The 18545-nt window shown below is 36.5% G+C and overlaps 1 protein-coding gene across 8 annotated transcripts in view; it reads right to left on the minus strand.

The window, feature by feature from the left end:
- Positions 1-3729: 3729 nt before the first annotated feature.
- LOC113075813 (GTPase-activating Rap/Ran-GAP domain-like protein 3) overlaps positions 3730-18545 on the minus strand; it is a 56092-nt gene continuing 41276 nt past the window's right edge. For 4 of the 8 annotated variants that reach the window (XM_026248471.1, XM_026248465.1, XM_026248507.1 and 1 more), the window contains 16 exons: positions 17664-17786; positions 17514-17588; positions 17314-17428; positions 16185-16211; positions 15892-15996; positions 15085-15201; positions 14682-14857; positions 14368-14526; positions 13645-13711; positions 13462-13569; positions 13223-13341; positions 12211-12346; positions 11827-11886; positions 7756-7974; positions 7116-7236; positions 3730-4654 (listed from right to left, as the gene is read on the minus strand). In XM_026248471.1, coding sequence (XP_026104256.1) covers positions 4489-4654; positions 7116-7236; positions 7756-7974; positions 11827-11886; positions 12211-12346; positions 13223-13341; positions 13462-13569; positions 13645-13711; positions 14368-14526; positions 14682-14857; positions 15085-15201; positions 15892-15996; positions 16185-16211; positions 17314-17428; positions 17514-17588; positions 17664-17786 — 1893 coding nt within the window. In that variant the 3' untranslated portion in view covers positions 3730-4488. The remainder of the gene's footprint in view (positions 4655-7115; positions 7237-7755; positions 7975-11826; positions 11887-12210; positions 12347-13222; positions 13342-13461; positions 13570-13644; positions 13712-14367; positions 14527-14681; positions 14858-15084; positions 15202-15891; positions 15997-16184; positions 16212-17313; positions 17429-17513; positions 17589-17663; positions 17787-18545) is intronic. The other 4 variants (XM_026248496.1, XM_026248514.1, XM_026248479.1 and 1 more) reach the window with 4 other exon arrangements.

Consider the following 18545-nt stretch of genomic DNA (forward strand, 5'->3'; position numbering starts at 1 on the left):
GCCAAGCTGAATTGAGGCATTCATTAAAGCAAAATGAGCCCCTACCAAGTATTGAGTACATGTACAGTAAATGAACATACTTTCCAGAAGGCCAACAGTTCACTAAAAATGTTTCTTTATTGGTCTTATGAAGTATTCTAATTTGTTGAGATAGTGAATTGGTGGGTTTTTGTTAAATGTGAGCCAAAATCATCACAATTACAAGAACCAAATACTTAAACTACTTCAGTCTGTGTGCTTTGAATTTATTTAATACACAAGTTTCACAATTTGAGTTTAATTACTAAAATAATATGAACTTCTCCATGACATTCTATTGGGATGCACCTGCCTATAAATGGAAAAATTCAGTTTGGGCTGCAAGAAGCCAGAAATGTCCTATTTAAATTAAACGACGTTGCTCAGAGTCTGAGATTTGAATTCGAGACGTTTTCAGCACATTGTGAAAACAGCACTGTATCATCTGTCTGTTTGCATTTAATTAAATATTTAATTATGTAATTCGATATGTCATTGAGGTTTTTATGATCATTAATTGATTCTTGTATTTTATTTTCCAACAAACCTTGATGGAAGCATTCATTTAAAAAACGTGGAAAAGTTTTACTTGTAGGTTTAGCTTTGCATTACAATATGGGACGAATCTAATGTGTGACTTGGGTAAAGTTTAATTATTAGACCACTGTGGTTACAATATTAGAACACACAATTTTTTTAAATACTTGTGCACAAAAATATAGGGATAAGTTACATGCAGCCAGTTGTTATCTCAGAATAAACCCCGATAGGGTGATCAGGACCCCGAAGTGATTCTGACATAACAACCAGTTGGATATATATTGTCCCGCTTATTACATGGTTAAAAATATTTGTTTTGACCTTATATGTTGATTGTTAAGTGTTTTCAGTCAAAAGATGGCGCCAGACAGTCAACGGAGTGACTCATTAGTAGTACAGGTCTATCGACAGAACACCGGTCAAGATAACTCGTAGAACCCGGATGAGCAGTGTATTAATAATAGTAAAAGGTCACGTTTTTTGTGCTTTTTGAAGCTTTGATTGTGTTTACAGTGTGCAATATAACATGTTCATGTTTCGCGTGTAAAAAAACACAGTATTTTTCACACAATTCACCTATCTGTATACCGCTGTTTTCACTGTCATAAAAACGGGTTGATGACTTCCTTGTTCTATGAAGTCCCTCCTTCAGAAATACATAACGAGTTCTGATTGTGCCAGCGGTACCTGTGTTGTGATTCGACAGCAGCTGAGCGCACACTGCCCTCCTGGAAACGTGATTGGGCTAGGTTTGGACTAGTTTTGAGAAGCAAGTGGGCAGGATTTGTTTTGAAAACCTGGCAATCCTGATCTGAACCATAGACAGTAGAAGAACGCACGTGCTGGAGATGTACTTATAATCACAGGAGCGTTTTTACTGACGAGATGCCCATGAAAATCGCATTCAAATTTTTTGCACAGCCCTACCATCTAGTTAACAAAGCTAAACAGCGTTGCCCTTTGTGTAATAAGTTACAGAAACTGTTAAACGCACCAACTAAAATAATAAAATACACTTACCGCTTGTGGTCCATAAACAACGCCTTCTCCAGACAAAGAGGGAACTGCTCCATCTTTCAAGAATAATCTTTGTGCGAATCTGATATTAAACTGATTGAGACTGAGGAAGCTGTGCTCAGCAAAATGTGCTGCACATAGTTTTACATGTGGATTATAATTTTCGGGAACCGAGTTAAACATAAATTGCAACCATTAATATCCAAGTACAGTGTCCTTTGGAATCCCAAACAAAGGTGATTGGACTCTGAGATGAAAATAGCTGCGTTTCGACGACATGGCAACAAACACAAATGCAGCTTTTCCTCTTCTCCGTCAGAGCGCAACAAGGCCACGCCCCCTTTTTTGTGTATTCGTGTGGCCGGAGGTTAGTCCAAAAACTGTTTTAGTGATGTCATTAAGGGATGTAGTCCAAACGGGTCGTTTTTTTGTAGGCAAATTCTGTTGAATAAAATATCTCTCTTGGCATTGAACTTTGACCTTTAGAATTTTACAGACAACAACATAACACACTGACTAAAGTTTAAAACATGGGATCACGAAGAACGGGACATTTAATAAGCATGTCTGTAGTCTACAGACACCTGTTAAAACACAAACTACATGGTCAATTTCATAAATATTTATTTAATATCAATGAACAATATTAACTACAGCAGTGGGCTACAACACATTTCAAATAAATGTTATAATAATAATAGTAATATTTTGAGGCCACATCTGAAACACAAACATTTACAAGTAGTACTTGGCATTAAAAACAATGGCAATACAATGTTTTAAGACACTTGGTGTTTTTTTTTTTTTATTATTCATTTTTGTTTCATTTCAGATATCACAGAGTTTCTGAAACAGTCTAAACAGTTAATATTGATATAGATACAAAACCACTGCAAAAACAGGAGGAGTGGGAAGACAACGGACAGTTAGCCAAAGGGGGAAAAAAGAAAATATATATATATATTCCATCAGACTCTGGCTCACCCAGCGCTCATCAAAGACAACAAATAGCAAATAAATAATATGTAAAACTTTTCATTTACAAAAATATTATTGTTTTCCCTTTTTATTCCAGGCTGCTACTAGAGTTGAGTGGTTCACATTCAGATGGAGAAAGGCTGAGAGTGGGGTGGGGGGTGTGGGGTGTACATGCATTCAGCTAAGCAGTTTAATACTTACACCTCCTCTCGTGCTGTTCCTGAGGCTCTTGTGTTCGTGTCACTTTGATAAAATGCTTTAAACATCTCTGAGTTTGAACTGTAAACAGCAGAATCAATATTCTCATTCTCAAATTACACAGCAAAAATAATTTATCTGTATTTTTGTGTTGTTTTCCAGAAAAAATATCTAAACATTCTTAAATAATTCATGTTAAAAGACTTTTTTTCTAAGACTATATATATATATATATATATATATATATATATATATATATATATATATATATATATATATATATATGTATATGTATGTCTGTGTGTGTGTGTGTGTATAAATGCTTAAATCAAGAAAAAAATGGGGCAAAGAAAATAAGAAAAGTCTTTATCTCTTTGCTTCTCAAAATGATTGTTTTTTAAGATTATTTAGATTCTATTAAAAAAGACAAAGATTGGTGATCTATCAATCTATCAATCTATCTATTAAATCCAAGTAACCCTGGAATGAATTCCTAGAGTTTTTTTTATATTTTTTTATTTTTTAATTTCTATCAAATTCATGAGAAGAGTAAAGATAATATACATCCTAATTCTAATCCATTAATACATCAAATCCCTTTTATTTCGTAGTGGGATTGAGTGGAGGCATGCAGGTGATCTAGAGCCCTTTTCAAGAAACAACATCTTAACAACTTAAAGAATGTGTTTTGACTGTGTGCCTGTAAATGCGGATATTCATGGACAAAGCTCATACTGTTAGCATAGTAACCAGCTGCAGATTTACCAGATGTAGTGACCAAATTGTGTTATGATTTTTGTGCGCTTCTGCCTCATGATTTATGCAATCCATGGTCAGTCTGATAGAGGGCGCTAGTGGTTGACGGCTGCAGTTGAAAATGGCACTTGTGGGAGACTCCTGCCCTTTCTGCAGAGTGATTGCATGTCAGGCTTTAAAAGCATGGTGAGGGTGAAGGCAGGTTAGATCATAACATTGATATACATAAGAAGATAGTTTTATTTCTCCATAATACAACTAGAAAGGTATATATATGTATATGTTTACATTTGTATGTTCATGTGCATCTGGCCTGAGATGCATATAGAGTTTTTTACAACTTTGATAATCACACAATGTACAGTACAAATCACAAACATAGAAAACATTTAAAAACGCAAAATAACAAGTTAAAAAATATGTTTCATTGTTTTAGGAGCATCAATCTTACATTCTGGCCTTGGAGTGAAAAGTAATATTTTGCCTTAACTTAAATTGTGGCTCAGACCTTTTAAGAAAGGTTTTAATTATCTTATTTCTGTTCATATGGCTACAAGTTTGCTACAAAGCTATAGATTTGTCCCAAAGCTTATGGAGAATGTGTCTCACCAATCCAGCCTTGAGTCATTTAGATTTTTGGAGTTTTTGGAAATTTTCTGTAAATTTATTTCTTCTTCGAACAGAATTTGGAAATGATAGTTGATAATCAGATTTTCTAGTTGTATTTTTATCTTTCTTATAGAGTAAACACAGGATCATACACATATGCACACACATGCATACATCCACCAGGAGTAAATTTTGACATCACCACACTGTAAACTCATTCTCCTGTAAAGTTTAAAGCTAAGGGGATGCATTTGCACACACAGATGACTGAGGAAAACAGAAAATTCTACATAACATGGTTAAAAGAATAATATAAAGTAAAAGTTAGTAGGAGGTGAGAGGTGCACTGTGATCCACAGACTGTGATTGTCATCACTTAAGATCCAAAATATCCTCCTCAAAAGATGTGGCGAAGGTAAAAGGGCAGGACGTGGGTGGGCTATCACCTCGAGGCTCCACCTCAGAGCCAGATGAGCAAAGCTGCTGGACATCAGTTTCTCCATCTACAGACTCCATTCCCACTCTGATTGGACATACCCTATAGTCAGTATACATAGCTGGTATATTCATGTCTAACATGCAGAAATAACCTTTCATTTGCTGTACTGGACTGGGTTATATATATATATCTTAAATTACAGCATGATATTTTCAGCCTATTACCAGAAAACAGTACTTTTTTATGAAATTACAGTTTTAAGCAAGGACACACTAAATTGATCAAAAGGTACACTAAAGAAATTGATAATGTTATGATAAAATAATTACATAATATTATTATTTTTTTTTATTTTGATAAAAGTATCATGTAAAATGTATTACAGTTTTAACAGCTTTGGTAAGAATAAGACTAAGAATAAATTATTCTTGAGTACCAAATCAGCATATTAGAATGATTTGTGAAGGATCATGTGACAATGAAGTAATGATTAATGCTTAAAATTCAGCTTTGCCATCACAGGAATTAAATACATTTAAACAAATATTTTACAATTAATAATATTTTACAATATTACTGTATTTTTAAAAACAAAACAAAAAATGACTCCAAACCTTTGTGCATATAGTGTGGGTCTATATTTCCAGTAACTGTAAAATTCACAATTTTTTCACTTAAAAATATAAATATAAATCTGTAGTATAATATTTTAATAAATGTTTTTTTTTGTGTGTGTGTGTGAAAATTTTTAATTGACAATTCTACAAACTGATAAAACGTCTCAGGGAATGAGACACTGCATCCTCTAGGGGTCGCTATGGGGAACGCCTTGTCGTGACCCTTGTCTAAAGCATACAATGAAAAAACAACAACAAGTTGGTTGTGGACAGCCCCTGATGTCACTACCGGTGCGGCTATAAACAGGCTCTGGGAGAACAAGTCATTCATTTCTTCATCTGAAGCTTGCGTCCGAAGCATGGCAGGAAGCTAGAGGACACAGTGTCTCATTCCCTACTCAGGGAACCATGGGTACATTCGTAACCTGAAACGTTCCCTTTCAAGGGAACTTCGAACTGCATCCTCTAGGGGTTGCTATGGGGAACAATATACCCATGCCGCCATGCTGAAGGAAGTGCAGACCAGAATCATGGAGAGCACAGAGTACCAACTCTACCATGCAAACTTACCACAGTGTGGATTTTAGAAAGTGTGCAAAGACTAATAGAAGGAAAGGTGCATCCCAAAAACAATATGTTTGAGAGTCATCAACTCGATCTATGGTAATAATGCTGGAGTGGCTAGCAGTAAATTTCTAGCTGAGGGGAGGGGTAAACCCCCAGCTGTCAAACGAGGGGGAGCTTGACCTACCGCATATTTCATCTGCAGTATGTTCCATGCTGGAACGGTCAGCAGTAGGCTACCTAGCTGAGGAAGCACAACCCCAACTCTCAACAATCTCAACAAAAGGGGGGACTCAACCTACAGCCTGATCATGATAGTCAGAAGGGTAAGCGTACTGCAAGCTAGCCAAAAACTCAGCGCATCAGAGAGGTGAAGGAAGGACCTAGTTTACCTAATGCTGCTGGATGCCAGGTGCTCTGGGAAAAACAGAGAACTCTTACATGAGAGGAGAACTCAGAATTCAGAAAGGTAGTAGTATGCTCATAGGAAACCCTTTTTGGTATAGGGGAGCGTTGCTAAACTACCATGAGAACAGCCCACGGAGCGAGGAATTCAACTCCTCACAAGGGGAGAGACCTCGGGCGCTGCTTGAAATGTATTAATAAAAACACACTAGTTGAGTGGTGCCCAAGGGACCAAGGTCTAACCAACTCGAAAGAATGGAACAAAGGTGAGCGCGTATCCCTTACCGTACCAAATATAATATATTTTATATATTTGAATACATTTAATAATATATTGATGATACGTATATTATATAATATATTACAAAATATACAAATGATTGCCACTTTCAATATATTGCAATATATTGGAAAAAATAAATATATATAAGAATATATGCCTAATATATTACATGATATTTTCCAGTATACTGCAATATATTTTTGTTTCATAAGGGCAACTCGGGTAAATTATGAAATACTCACATCCCCTTAGAGTCTCGCGAATGCATGTCAATGAGCACAGCAGAGCGCATCCAACTCACTCGAGAGCTGAATGCTTGCGCTTGCTCTTGCTCTTCACTACACACACACCACAGTATATGAGCAAAGCCTCTGTCGAGAAAACTGCACTCCTAAACGCTCCTAAAAAAACACAGTCAATGAAGACGAAGAAGACAATGACGTATTCTTCCAGCACCTATTTATCTATAGCTGCACTGGTAGTGATGTCAGGGGCTGTCTCTGACCAACTTGTTGGTGTTTTTTCATTGTATGCTTCAGACACAGGTCACAACAAGGTGTTCCCCATAGCGACCTCTAGAGGACGCAGCTCGAAGTTCCCTTGAAAGGGAACAATTAACAACATTGCACCAATTAACACACACACACACACACACACACATACACACACAGACATACAGAGACAAACTTACTGCTGATCAGTGGTGCTGATCTCTGCTGTTCTCCTCTGGTCTTCCTCCTTGGTTTTCTTGCTCATTCTTCTCTGTTTCACTGAGTTACCATCTGCCTTACTGCTGGGTTCCTCAGTCAAACCTACAACAGATACAGAGGACACAGACAAACTCAGACACACACAAATTCATAGACTAGTGATCATAATTCAACATGTTTGGCTGTAATTATAAGATAACATTAAATTGCACATCCAGGAGGTGCAACAGTAGGGGGGTGGGGTTTGGGGGTTGTGTGAATTGTGGCAGTCTACTTCATCTAGCAATTTATCTAATGTGTGATCAGGATGTCTAACTCCCAACACTTCATAATGAAAAATGTGTGTCTCATCTCAGTTTGACTGCAGAACATGCATTACAACAGATCAAGTATGCGAGTATCGTTACAGTTTTTTTTAACACTAATAATTGAAAGGTTAATAATAAATGGTACTGAGCTGCACCACTTGGAGCTTTAATGTCCAAACCTTAAAACAGATCTCCAGCAGCACTTATGCTGCAGCAGATTTCTTTCGGTATGTTTCTTGCCAGCTTCCCACTGTGCCACACAAGCATAATGATAGCTTTCAGTTTAAGAGTGCACAAACAGAGAGACACTCACCCAGTAGTTCTTTCCGTGTGCGGCTGGCGATCTCTTTGATCTCCATGCGAGACAGTGAGAGGGAGGTTGTGCTTGAGATCATGGGAGTGGGGCCGATCAAACTGGAGGCAGGTGCCGTGAGCACTTTATTGACCAATGGAGACTTGAGGGGCCTTTCTATGCTCCGTCCAACTAGGTTGCTCAACGGGATCTTATAGATGTGTTTTGGGGGAACTTCACCTTGAAGAGAGAAAGGGATGGTTGGAGAGGGAAAAAAGGAGACAAAACTAAAGAATGAGAAGTTAGAATTAAAGGTGTAACTTCTACACTGTTAATCGGTGTAGGTCGAGAACTACTGCACATTAATATCTACTCAGCATAGAATGAGGTAAGAACACACACAGCCTTATTTCGTAAAAACACATACAGAAATGCACTTGCAGACAAGAGTCACTGCTGGATCCATGACACTGTAATTAGCTCAAATGAAATTATTTTTTTGCATTTGTGGAATAACTAGAACACAGTTTAATATAATTCTGAAGCAACAGTCTATTAGTAAACATAGACTACCATTCAAAAGTTTGAGGTCAGTAATTTTTGTTTTAATGTTTTGAGTTGGTAAGCCCTTTACACTCACGAAGGCTGCATTTACTTGATCAAAAACAGTAAAACAGCAACATTAAGAAATATTACAATTGTATTTTGCATATGTTTTATCTCTCTAGAGTGTGGGCATCAGACTAATGACTTGAACTTGAATCAGACTGGTGTCTGTTTTTAGACTTTTACTTGTGACCCAGTTCACTCTTGATCTGATGACTCTAGTTGTGTTATTTATTTACAGACTGGCATTGCTTGCTTTTTGGGTGAAGTGAGCCTACATTTATATGTGTTTACATTTGTCAACTGTCAAACATTCTAATCCAGATTAGGTAAAACAGTTAATTCAACCCAATAGACAAAATAAAGCCCATTAAACTGGAACAGGAATGGGATTTTTAGGAAATTTGATGGTCCACTACTAGTAAGTCTGATTGGTTAGGACATTATTGATTTTTGTTTTTAATGCTGTCAATTAGCACAGAAAACATACAAAAACAAACAAAAAAAAACAAAAAAAAACAACATTAAAATTAGTTTTTTTTTTTTTACAGTACATCTGTAAGGTAACCATTCAGCACCACAGATTTATCACAGTTGACTCATTTTCTATCTGCTTGACTTAAGACTTGAGACTTGATATAGACAACTAAAAGAATTGATAGGGCAAGGACATGGGAATGACAGGTGTTTAAAGGGAAAGTCAGTTAATCAGTGCTGGCTGTCTGTCTGTTAATGAACTATTCCATGCAAAAATCATGTCTTGGGTAATTCTGGGTAGAGCTAGAGCAGGAAATTATGGAAACCGCTAGGCCACTGGACCAAAATTGAGTTATAAATGCAATGTTGAAGGGTTATTTTCACTGGTGTCTCAAAAAAAAAAAAAAAAAAACAGACAAACAACATACATATACAGTATATGCTACCAGATGAAGCTTAACATAAACCATAAGAAATGTTGCTTTTATTTCAGTGAGATGCTTCAATATGCAAATGCTGTGTTACTGGATATGCAGATGAGGTAGTGTTACTAGTACTAGTGATACTTTATTTGCTACAGTATCTTGAATAACGTGAATACCATTTTTTAATACTTTCTTTCTTTCTTTCTTTCTTTCTTTCCTTTTTTTATTTTTACAGGCATATTGATTCAGAAAATAATTCACTCATATTTTTAGTATCAACAAACAAGAATCTTGAAAACTGTAGTCATGTTAAATAAAAGAGCGAGGATCTGAGACATGGCAGTGTCCAACAGCATACACAAATTTCCAGGCGAGGAAGGATGCTTCCCCTTTTAAGTTAATTTTGAGCAATTAGAGGGCCATAATCAAACACAGGACTATTTCATTAAAAATACATGCGTGCGTCTGGAATATACTGAAAGAATTCCAGAGTTATTTTTGTACCATGGGACAGCAAGATACACAAAAAAATGTGTGTTTATATCAGTAAGAAGGTAATGGTACACTATGTGACTTTTTAATGTACAAAATTGATTTAATGAGTGATTACATCATGAATCCATCTTTCAAAACATGTTTTTGCCTCAACCTGCATCACTGAGGAAAAGCCCAGCATTTGAGTGACTCGTCACATACATAAACCAAGTAGGTATATTCACAGTGTTCTTCCGCAACACACATGCCCTTTTGTTTTATTCGATTTCAGTCAGGACCACTTATTAATGTCAAAATATTGTAGAGGTCTTATGTTTGGCTACAGGCTTCGCACTGAAGGGTTCAGAATCTGAGCTAACCGCAGACAAAACCTCACTGAGGTTTGAATGCCCTGAAGCCTATACAATTTCCAGATATTTTTACATGCAGTTATATACCAGTAGAGTAACTCCGTACTGTGAAAATTTTGAACAATCTGAGCAACATGTGCTGGATAGATGATATATCTCCATGGGCGAGCAGTTAAGTGATCATGTATCTGCATAGGAGGAGTTGGGGATGGAGAATGGTAAGTGCGTGTCTGTGTGACAGATTATGGCAAGCGTAAGTACGCAGGGTCTTATATATCTTATTAATTGTAGTGGGAGGAGTTACGATCAACTGAGCGTCAGCTGATGCTTCAGTCACGCCGTGTTCTGCCTGGACTACTTCAATTAGATTTAGTGTTACAAGAGATTTAGGGTATTACAAGAGATAATTGCTGTTTCAAATAAATGCTGATCTTTTGAACTTTCTATTCATCAATGAACACTTAAAAAAATACATTATGATTTACACAAAAGCAGCTCAGCTAAGTTTCTTTAGTACCAAGTCATCATATTAAAATGATCTCTGATGGATCATGTCTCACAATGTCATCCCAGGAATAATATATGTATGTATATATATATATATATATATATATATATATATATATATATATATATATATATATATATATATATATATATATATATATATATATATATATATATATATATATATATATATATATATATATATATATATACATATATATATAATCTTACCAAACCTCAAACGGTAGTATATGTAAAATAATAATAATCTAATTTGTTATATACAGACTGAAAGAAAATAAAAACTTACAACAAGAAATGGTAACACTTTTCAATAAGGTGAAATTGCTTAAATTTAGCTAATGCATTACACATTAACAGCATTTATTAATTTATTAATCCAGGTTAATGTTAATTCACAAATATAACATTGTTAATTATTAATTCATGTTTGTGGGAAAAAAACTCATGTCAGTTTATACAGCTTGAAATGTTAGAAATGTATATGTAGAAAGAACAGATTAATACATGCTGTAAAAGTACTGTTTATTTTTAGTTCACGATACCAAATGAATTAACTAAGGTTAACATATTGAGCCTTATAGTAAAGTGTTAGTAATTGGTGTATAACGCAGATGTATTGCATTGTGAAGATTATGTTGGGATGAGTCATGGTATGTTTTTTCCCATGGTGCAAAAATGGCAGACACAGACAGTTGGCTGGATGTTTAAAAACACCAGGATGTGAATTTTGTCACAGCATCTTTGACATCCCTCTTCAGGCCTCTTGTGTAGACAAAAGTGCTAAGCTCTGAAGGGCCGTCCAGACTGTGTGTGTGTGTGTATGAAGAGGGGCTTAGACAAAAGTATCCATGGTAACTCATGCTCCAGCAAATGTGTCCCATTTCCCTAAAGCGTCTCTGTCTCTATGTATCTGTATCTCTGTCTGTCTATTGATTTCCTCTCCCACCTCTCTATCTCATTCAATTCTGTTTCTCTCTACTGTTCTTTTTTCCCATAGACTCCTCATGCCACCATTTCTTGCTTTTTGTTTTTTGTCATTCTTTCTGTGAGACTGCAAGAAGGAAGGGACACATTATGTTAGCTGCATATTTCTCTCAACACTGGCTACATGCGTCTGTTAATTGAATAAAAGACAGAGTGAGTCTCCGTGGTAACGTGCATTAGTGAAGCAGCATGGGAAATGTAGGCAACAGAAGTGCCTGCAGTACCTTCAGAGTCTTTAGACATGTAGAGGGATAGCTTGGTGCCGTAGGGGATCCGAATACAATCTGGACCAGGAATGGAAGAGAGCAATATATCAACCCAACCCACGCACAGATTAAAAGACCAATGCATTGTAAGCTAATAAACAAACACAGGTTGACGACTTGCATATGAAACTCTGTACTCTTAAACAGAAGAAATGCATCATATACTTAGGCAAAGTCATATACATAGGCAAAAATATCATATACTTAAGCAAAATCACACACTCTCAAATACTGAACACAAATACTCAAGTTTAACTTCTATATTAAGTTCAATAGCATGGGAATTCAGTTTTAATCAGTAAGGTAGAATGTGTACATGTTCCATCAAGAGCAGAAGCCTACCATCTCCAAGCGGTGAAGGGAAGACAGGCATCTCGTAGCCGGTGGGAGTCTGAGGGGAACTCTGGGAACTAGTGTCTCTGGAGCTACAGTTAGAGGCAGAGTTTATAGGTGCTGACGAGATGAAATAGATATCCGACTACAGAAAAAAAGAGAGGAAGAAATAAGAAGATAAAAACAATGAGAAATGTGACCTGTGTGATAAATGTTTGGGATGGAAATGTATAATTTATTGTCATACAGAAGAATGATACTGTCATCAAAACATTTTCTGCCATTGTTAATACGTTTTCCATGTTTTCAGTCTGTTAATTCTTTTCTAATAGAGTACACTACCATTCAATAGTTTGTGGTCAGTAAGATTTTTTTTTATATATAAAAAATAAATAAATAAATAAATAAAATTATGCATTAAATTGACCAAGAATGCCGGTAAAGACCTTTATATAGTTACCTATTTTATACCTATCAAAAATCTATTTTAAATAATCTTACTATTCATCAAAGAATCTTGAAAAAGTTAAAGCATTTCACAAAAAAAAAATCAGTTTTTCAAAAATGATAATGACAAATTTTCCATCACATAAATTAATTACATTTTAAAATATATTAAACTAGAAAATGGTTATTTTAAATAATAATAATAATAATGTTACAGTTTTTACTGCATTTTCAATTAAAGAAATGCTTGAGCATCTTGGTGATCATAGAAGATTTCTTTCAAAAACATAAAATCTTAAAGACCCCTATCTTTGAAAAGAACTCTATAAAGAGTGTTGTAGTATTACAGTAGATTTAGGCTACATTTACACTAGTGCGTTTTCATTGTAAAATGCATAACTTTTGCTATGGTTACACTTTTCTTTTACACTACCCCCGTATTTTGGCCCCTTGGAAACACTGCAGACCCAGTTTTAGTTTGAAAACTCCAAATAAACATGCAATTTACACCAAATATATATATACAGCTATACAATGGTATTCATAGGTATAACCTTATGGCTGGAACACTTACTCTGGACGCAGTCAGTTGCAATTCTGGAACGACAGCTGTATATACTAGGTTGCCATTAACAACTAGCCGGATCTCTATGGAGTCAGTGGTGAATGCAAGTATATATGGAAACGCACACACTGTGACACAGGAAGTGACAAAGAGATTTGTAATTATTTCCACTAATGCAAATGCAAAATGATTGTTGGATTGTATAAAAAGTAATAATACAGAATATTCAAGATCCTAAAGGTACTGACCAATAGCATTGGGCATTTGGTTCCAGCTGAAATGGAAGTCTGAAGTGTTGGGTTGAATCATAGGAGTTGCACCGTTAAACGGACACACCTTCTTATAGATGCAAATATCTGTTGAAAGAGAAGTATAGCTTTAGAGGATCTGCTTACACAGATACAGTCACTGATATTTTAACAGACACTAACTGTTATAGCAAAGAAGTAGTCCAGCCTCTCCATCTTCATACACATCTATGGCAGCAACAAAGTTCACCTGGAAAAAAGTAATAGACACTGATGTTACAAATCAAAAACTGAAATCAGTTTTTACTGTATAATAGTACTGATAAAAGAAAGGATATCTGGATTATGTTATATTGTGTAAATTAATGTGTACACTGCTGCTCACCTAAGCTGCATTTTCTATACCAAAATACAGTAATATTGTGAAATATTACAAATGAGTGTTTTTATATTTTATTATATTTTAAAATGTAATTTATTCCTGACGGCAAAGCTGAATTTTCAGCAGCCATTACTCCAGTCGTCAGTTTTCACAAATCATTTTATATGCTGATTTGGCGCCCAAGAAAAATTTCTTACTATTATCAACAGTTAATATTTCCTTGATATATTTGTGAAAAATGTGATAAGTTTTTGTCTGAATTCTTTGATGAATAATCCAAATGTACAGTGTTTATTTAAAAAAGAAACCTTTTGTAACATTATAAATATCTTTACTGTCACTTTTGATCAAATAAGTACATCCTTGCTAAATAGAAATATATATATATATATATATATATATATATATATATATATATATATATATTTTTTTTTTTTTTTTTTTTTTTTTTTCCAAAAAATAATAATCTTACTGTCCATAAACTTTTCAATGGTAGTGTATGTATTCAAGTGGTTGTTTCTCACCCGGTTGGAGTCTACATGGTGTAGTCTGTAGGCATCTCCTGTACTTTCATTGATCAAGTCAAACTGATGTCTGTAGGCCACACAGATCATGTGATCGTTCTCTCCTGTTGGGCCATCGACCAGGGCCATGACCACCGGGGAGTCACATAAGCAGATCTCCTAAGACAGGGGACAGCAAGCATCCGAAATGTTGAGTAGCTAAATGTCTGTGAGAACCCTTCCTATAAGCTGCAAGTGACAGTAAAACACATTTAACTTAAACAGCAAACTTCAATGCATGATGTGTGAGAATCCGTGCTGAATCCGTGTCCTACTCGTATGTATTGGAAATCGTCCACAGGTGAGTCGGTGGTCCCTGTGACTGTAGCGATAGAGCTGAGGCAATCCAGCCGTGACTGTTTCCTGGTGATCAGAAGAAGCTTGTTTCTTATCGCCACAATGATTCTGAGCTCCACCCCATGATGCGTGTTTATGGAGTAGAGATGGCAGCCTGAGGAAACACAGTTCTGTTACTTGATCGTTTTATTAGATAATTATTAAAAACTTCAATTTTGTCAAAGAGATGGCATGGCTTTACTTGGCTTAACTACTTGTTTGTAAATTGAAAAGCTTCAATTTCACAAAGTTTCTTCACCAACACCCATATTTAGAGTTTTAATAATATTGTCATCATTTCAAATATTTGGGTGGGTGATGACTGAGGTCTTTCTTTCGCACCTTTGGTTTTCTCAAGCTTGTTCTCTCGACTGTCACACTTGGTGCGGACAAGCTGCCGCTCCTCGATCCCTCGTTTGAGCGTGCTCAGTCGGTAAACATACAGTCGAGCATCTTTCCCTGCAACACAGATGAAACTGGATATAAAGCAATGGAACTTAAAGCTTAATTTGATGTAAAAAGACTCAAGCACGTTGGATATGTTTAAATATTCAAATGAGTGTGATTAATTCTTATTTTTTAGTGAATTCTACAAACAACAGCTTTCAGTAATGTTACTATTTGATATTAGGCTCACAACAAATGAGAGCCCTGTCTCATCAAACTGAATGACATCTCAGCTTATGCAACATGTTTGGTTTTCAAATGCCTGTCATAGTGAATGAAAGTTGCTTGGTGACCGAGTTGATGATGGATTCATTATTTTCCCTCTGCAGAAGCTGTGCTTTCCAATCAGAGTGAGAGTTTGCTGTACACCGTCTTGAACTAATGATCAGAATAGAAGATGGAGGTAGACTCTAAATTACACGGATCTCTACTCTGGGCTTCTCTTTATAATGAGCTAGACAATACAAACCAGAGATAGTGCATGTGTGTGTGCTGGAGATACCATTTTGTGCTAGTCCCTGTTGGCTGAAGATGCTCATGAGAGCAAATACCAAGAGTTTCCTTTGCCGCGTTGCTTTGGTCTCTTTCTTTCTCACGCTCTCTATCTTTTGGCAGATCATTTCACAACCCTTCTTCAACCCACATCAGAACAGTGCCATAATCATATGTTCATTTAAATATAAAAACAAACACATATCTTACCCTTATCTGCTCTTGCAATGAGGAGATCCTGAGGTTCAAGGACGTGCATTTGTTTTACAGTCAAGGTTTTGTCAAATACCTGCACCGGAGGCAGAGTTGGTGTATCTAGACCAGCATGCAAAGCAAGAATAGTTTGTGGTTTGTATGGTAACTCAATCCCCCACTGAGATTCGCTTGCTTCGATTAACAGACACATTTGCTATCTATCACTACTGGATACATTTAGAAATGTTTTGTAATATTATTTATAAGCATTTATTTCTACTGTAGTGTTGTGGTTTTGCATTACATACCTGCATTGGGGAAGAGTGGATCTGATGCTAAAAGAAAAGACAGAGGTGGTCAGATTTCATTTTTTTTTTTTCAAAAAAGTGCTGTGTCAGAATTCGTGCTCTGCATTTAACCCATCCAAAGTGTGTGTGTGCGCGTGCACCCGGAGCAGTGGGTTAGCCATTTATCCTGCGGCGCCCGGGGAGCAGTTGGGGGTTCGGTGCCTTGTTTAAGGGCACCTAAGTTGTGGTCTTGCCAGCCCAAATCAACAGTGCAATTAAAGTGATCTATAATGTTACACAATAATTTTTCTATTATAAATTATATTATAAATTTTATTTTGAAGAATCCTCAAAACAAAAAAGAGGATTACTCATGATTATTAAGGCTATTAAAAAATAAAAAAATAAAAAAGAAATCAGCACAACTGTTTTGTTTCTATCCTTTTTATTTTTTTTTGATAAGATAGTAATTTTTAAGAGGAAGCAAAGTGGGAGAGAGAGAAAAGGAATTTTCAAACTCGAAATGCCCACTATATATCGGCGTGATGTCATCAGGCTATCAACACTGACAAACAACAAATTTCAACAAGGATATTTAAATGAAATATTTATTGAGCAGCAAAACAGCATATTAGAGAGATTTCTGAAGGATTGTGACAATGAAGACTATTCGGCTTTCCCATCAAAGGAATACATTACATTTTAAACCATTAAAATAGAGAACTGTTCTTTTAAATTGTAAAAATATTTCATAATATTCCTGTTTTTTTCAAAATATTCCATTGTATTTCTGATCAAAAAAATGCAGCCTGAGTGAGCGTAAGAGACTTCTGTCAAAAACATGATTTTTTTTTTTTTGCTCATGCTCACGTTCCAACCCTGTATGATTATTCTTTCTTCCATAGACCACAAAAAAATGTTAAGCAGGATGGTTCATGTTGAAATCTGGTGCACAAATAGCTGGCACTAGCATTTTTGTGCTTTTTGTCATTTATAAGTTTGACAGTCCCTGTTTGCTGTTCCCTTATATTGTATGGAAAAAAGCGGCATCAAAATTTATTTTTGTGTTTCACATTTTGCATGTCATTTTTAAGAAAACAGCTAGCTACACTGACCAATTGTGTTGTTTCTCATGAAAAAGCATTCTCACCCTCCAGTAGCATGACCCCTGCTGAATCTGTGGCGACCAGTAATGACTGTCCCCATGAATCTCCACAGACTATATCATACGGGAAGCTACTGCAGAACGACTGTGACTCCCATGGCTGCCGTGAACATAGGAACAAACACTTAGAGATGGACCACAAGCAAAAGAACAGCCTCTGTCTCACTTTCCTCTTGCCCTCTCACCTCTTTCCTGCAAAGGCCAGTGGTGACTAGACTGGTGGGCGCATCCCCTCGAACGATAGTTTTCAGCTTCAAGGCCTGGACACAATATCATAGTTATAAATAACATTACTCATATTGTGACATTAACTTTTAGACAACTGTAGATCCTACCTGTCCCACTCGAACAAACTCAGCCTGACGTGCCTCCTCTTTTTTACGGGCGGATTTGGGCGACTCTGGCAGTACGTCGCTGAATGAGCGTCGGTTCAGCATGTTCTGCGGAGAGAAGGGAACCTACAGGAGCGGTACAGATAAAGATGGGTCTGAGGGACTGACCCAGAAACAGCCGGAAAGACAGAGCAGAGCAGAAACTTACAAGTTCTTACACCTGTCACACACCTGGACTCATTTAGTGTGTTTTTGCCCGTGACCCAGTTTCTGTCTTTCCGTGTTTGATTAGTTCCCAGGTGTGTCCATTATCTTCCTCATGTGTTCCATGTCCCTGTTAATTTAATGATTCCATCCACCTGTGTTTCCCCAATTATCTGTTGTTCATAAGCCGTGTCCCTTCAGTTCTGTGTTGTCGGGTCTTCTCACTTGCAGCTCACTTGTGACACTTGCTACTTACATGTGTCTACCTCTGTGCTCCATGTTGGATATCCCCTGTGTTGGATATATTAAAAGCCTAATTCCGTTTATCCTCGACTCCGTATTCCTTCAGGCAGCGTAAAACCGTGACAGAAGACCCGACCTCAAAAGAGAAAATAGAAAACTGCGTGTTCTTCCCTCCGTTTTGCTTTTGTTTTTTCACAGTCTTTTCTTTTCTTAGTGTCTATGGATCCCCTCTATCGTCCCGAATTCCTCATCCTCCTGCTGAAGCAGGAAGGACGTTCTCTCGAGGACCATACCAGACAGTTTTTCCTATTAGCTAATGCCACCAGCTACCCGGACGGCGCGCTCTGCACCTTCTACAACACCAGCCTGAACTCCAAATGCAGAGCGTTGTCGTCCGAAGATGGTCCTCGAGAGGATTTCGCCGCATTCGTGGAGTGG

Source organism: Carassius auratus, chromosome 5 (genome assembly GCF_003368295.1).
Source record: "Carassius auratus strain Wakin chromosome 5, ASM336829v1, whole genome shotgun sequence".
Lineage (NCBI taxonomy): Eukaryota > Metazoa > Chordata > Actinopteri > Cypriniformes > Cyprinidae > Carassius > Carassius auratus.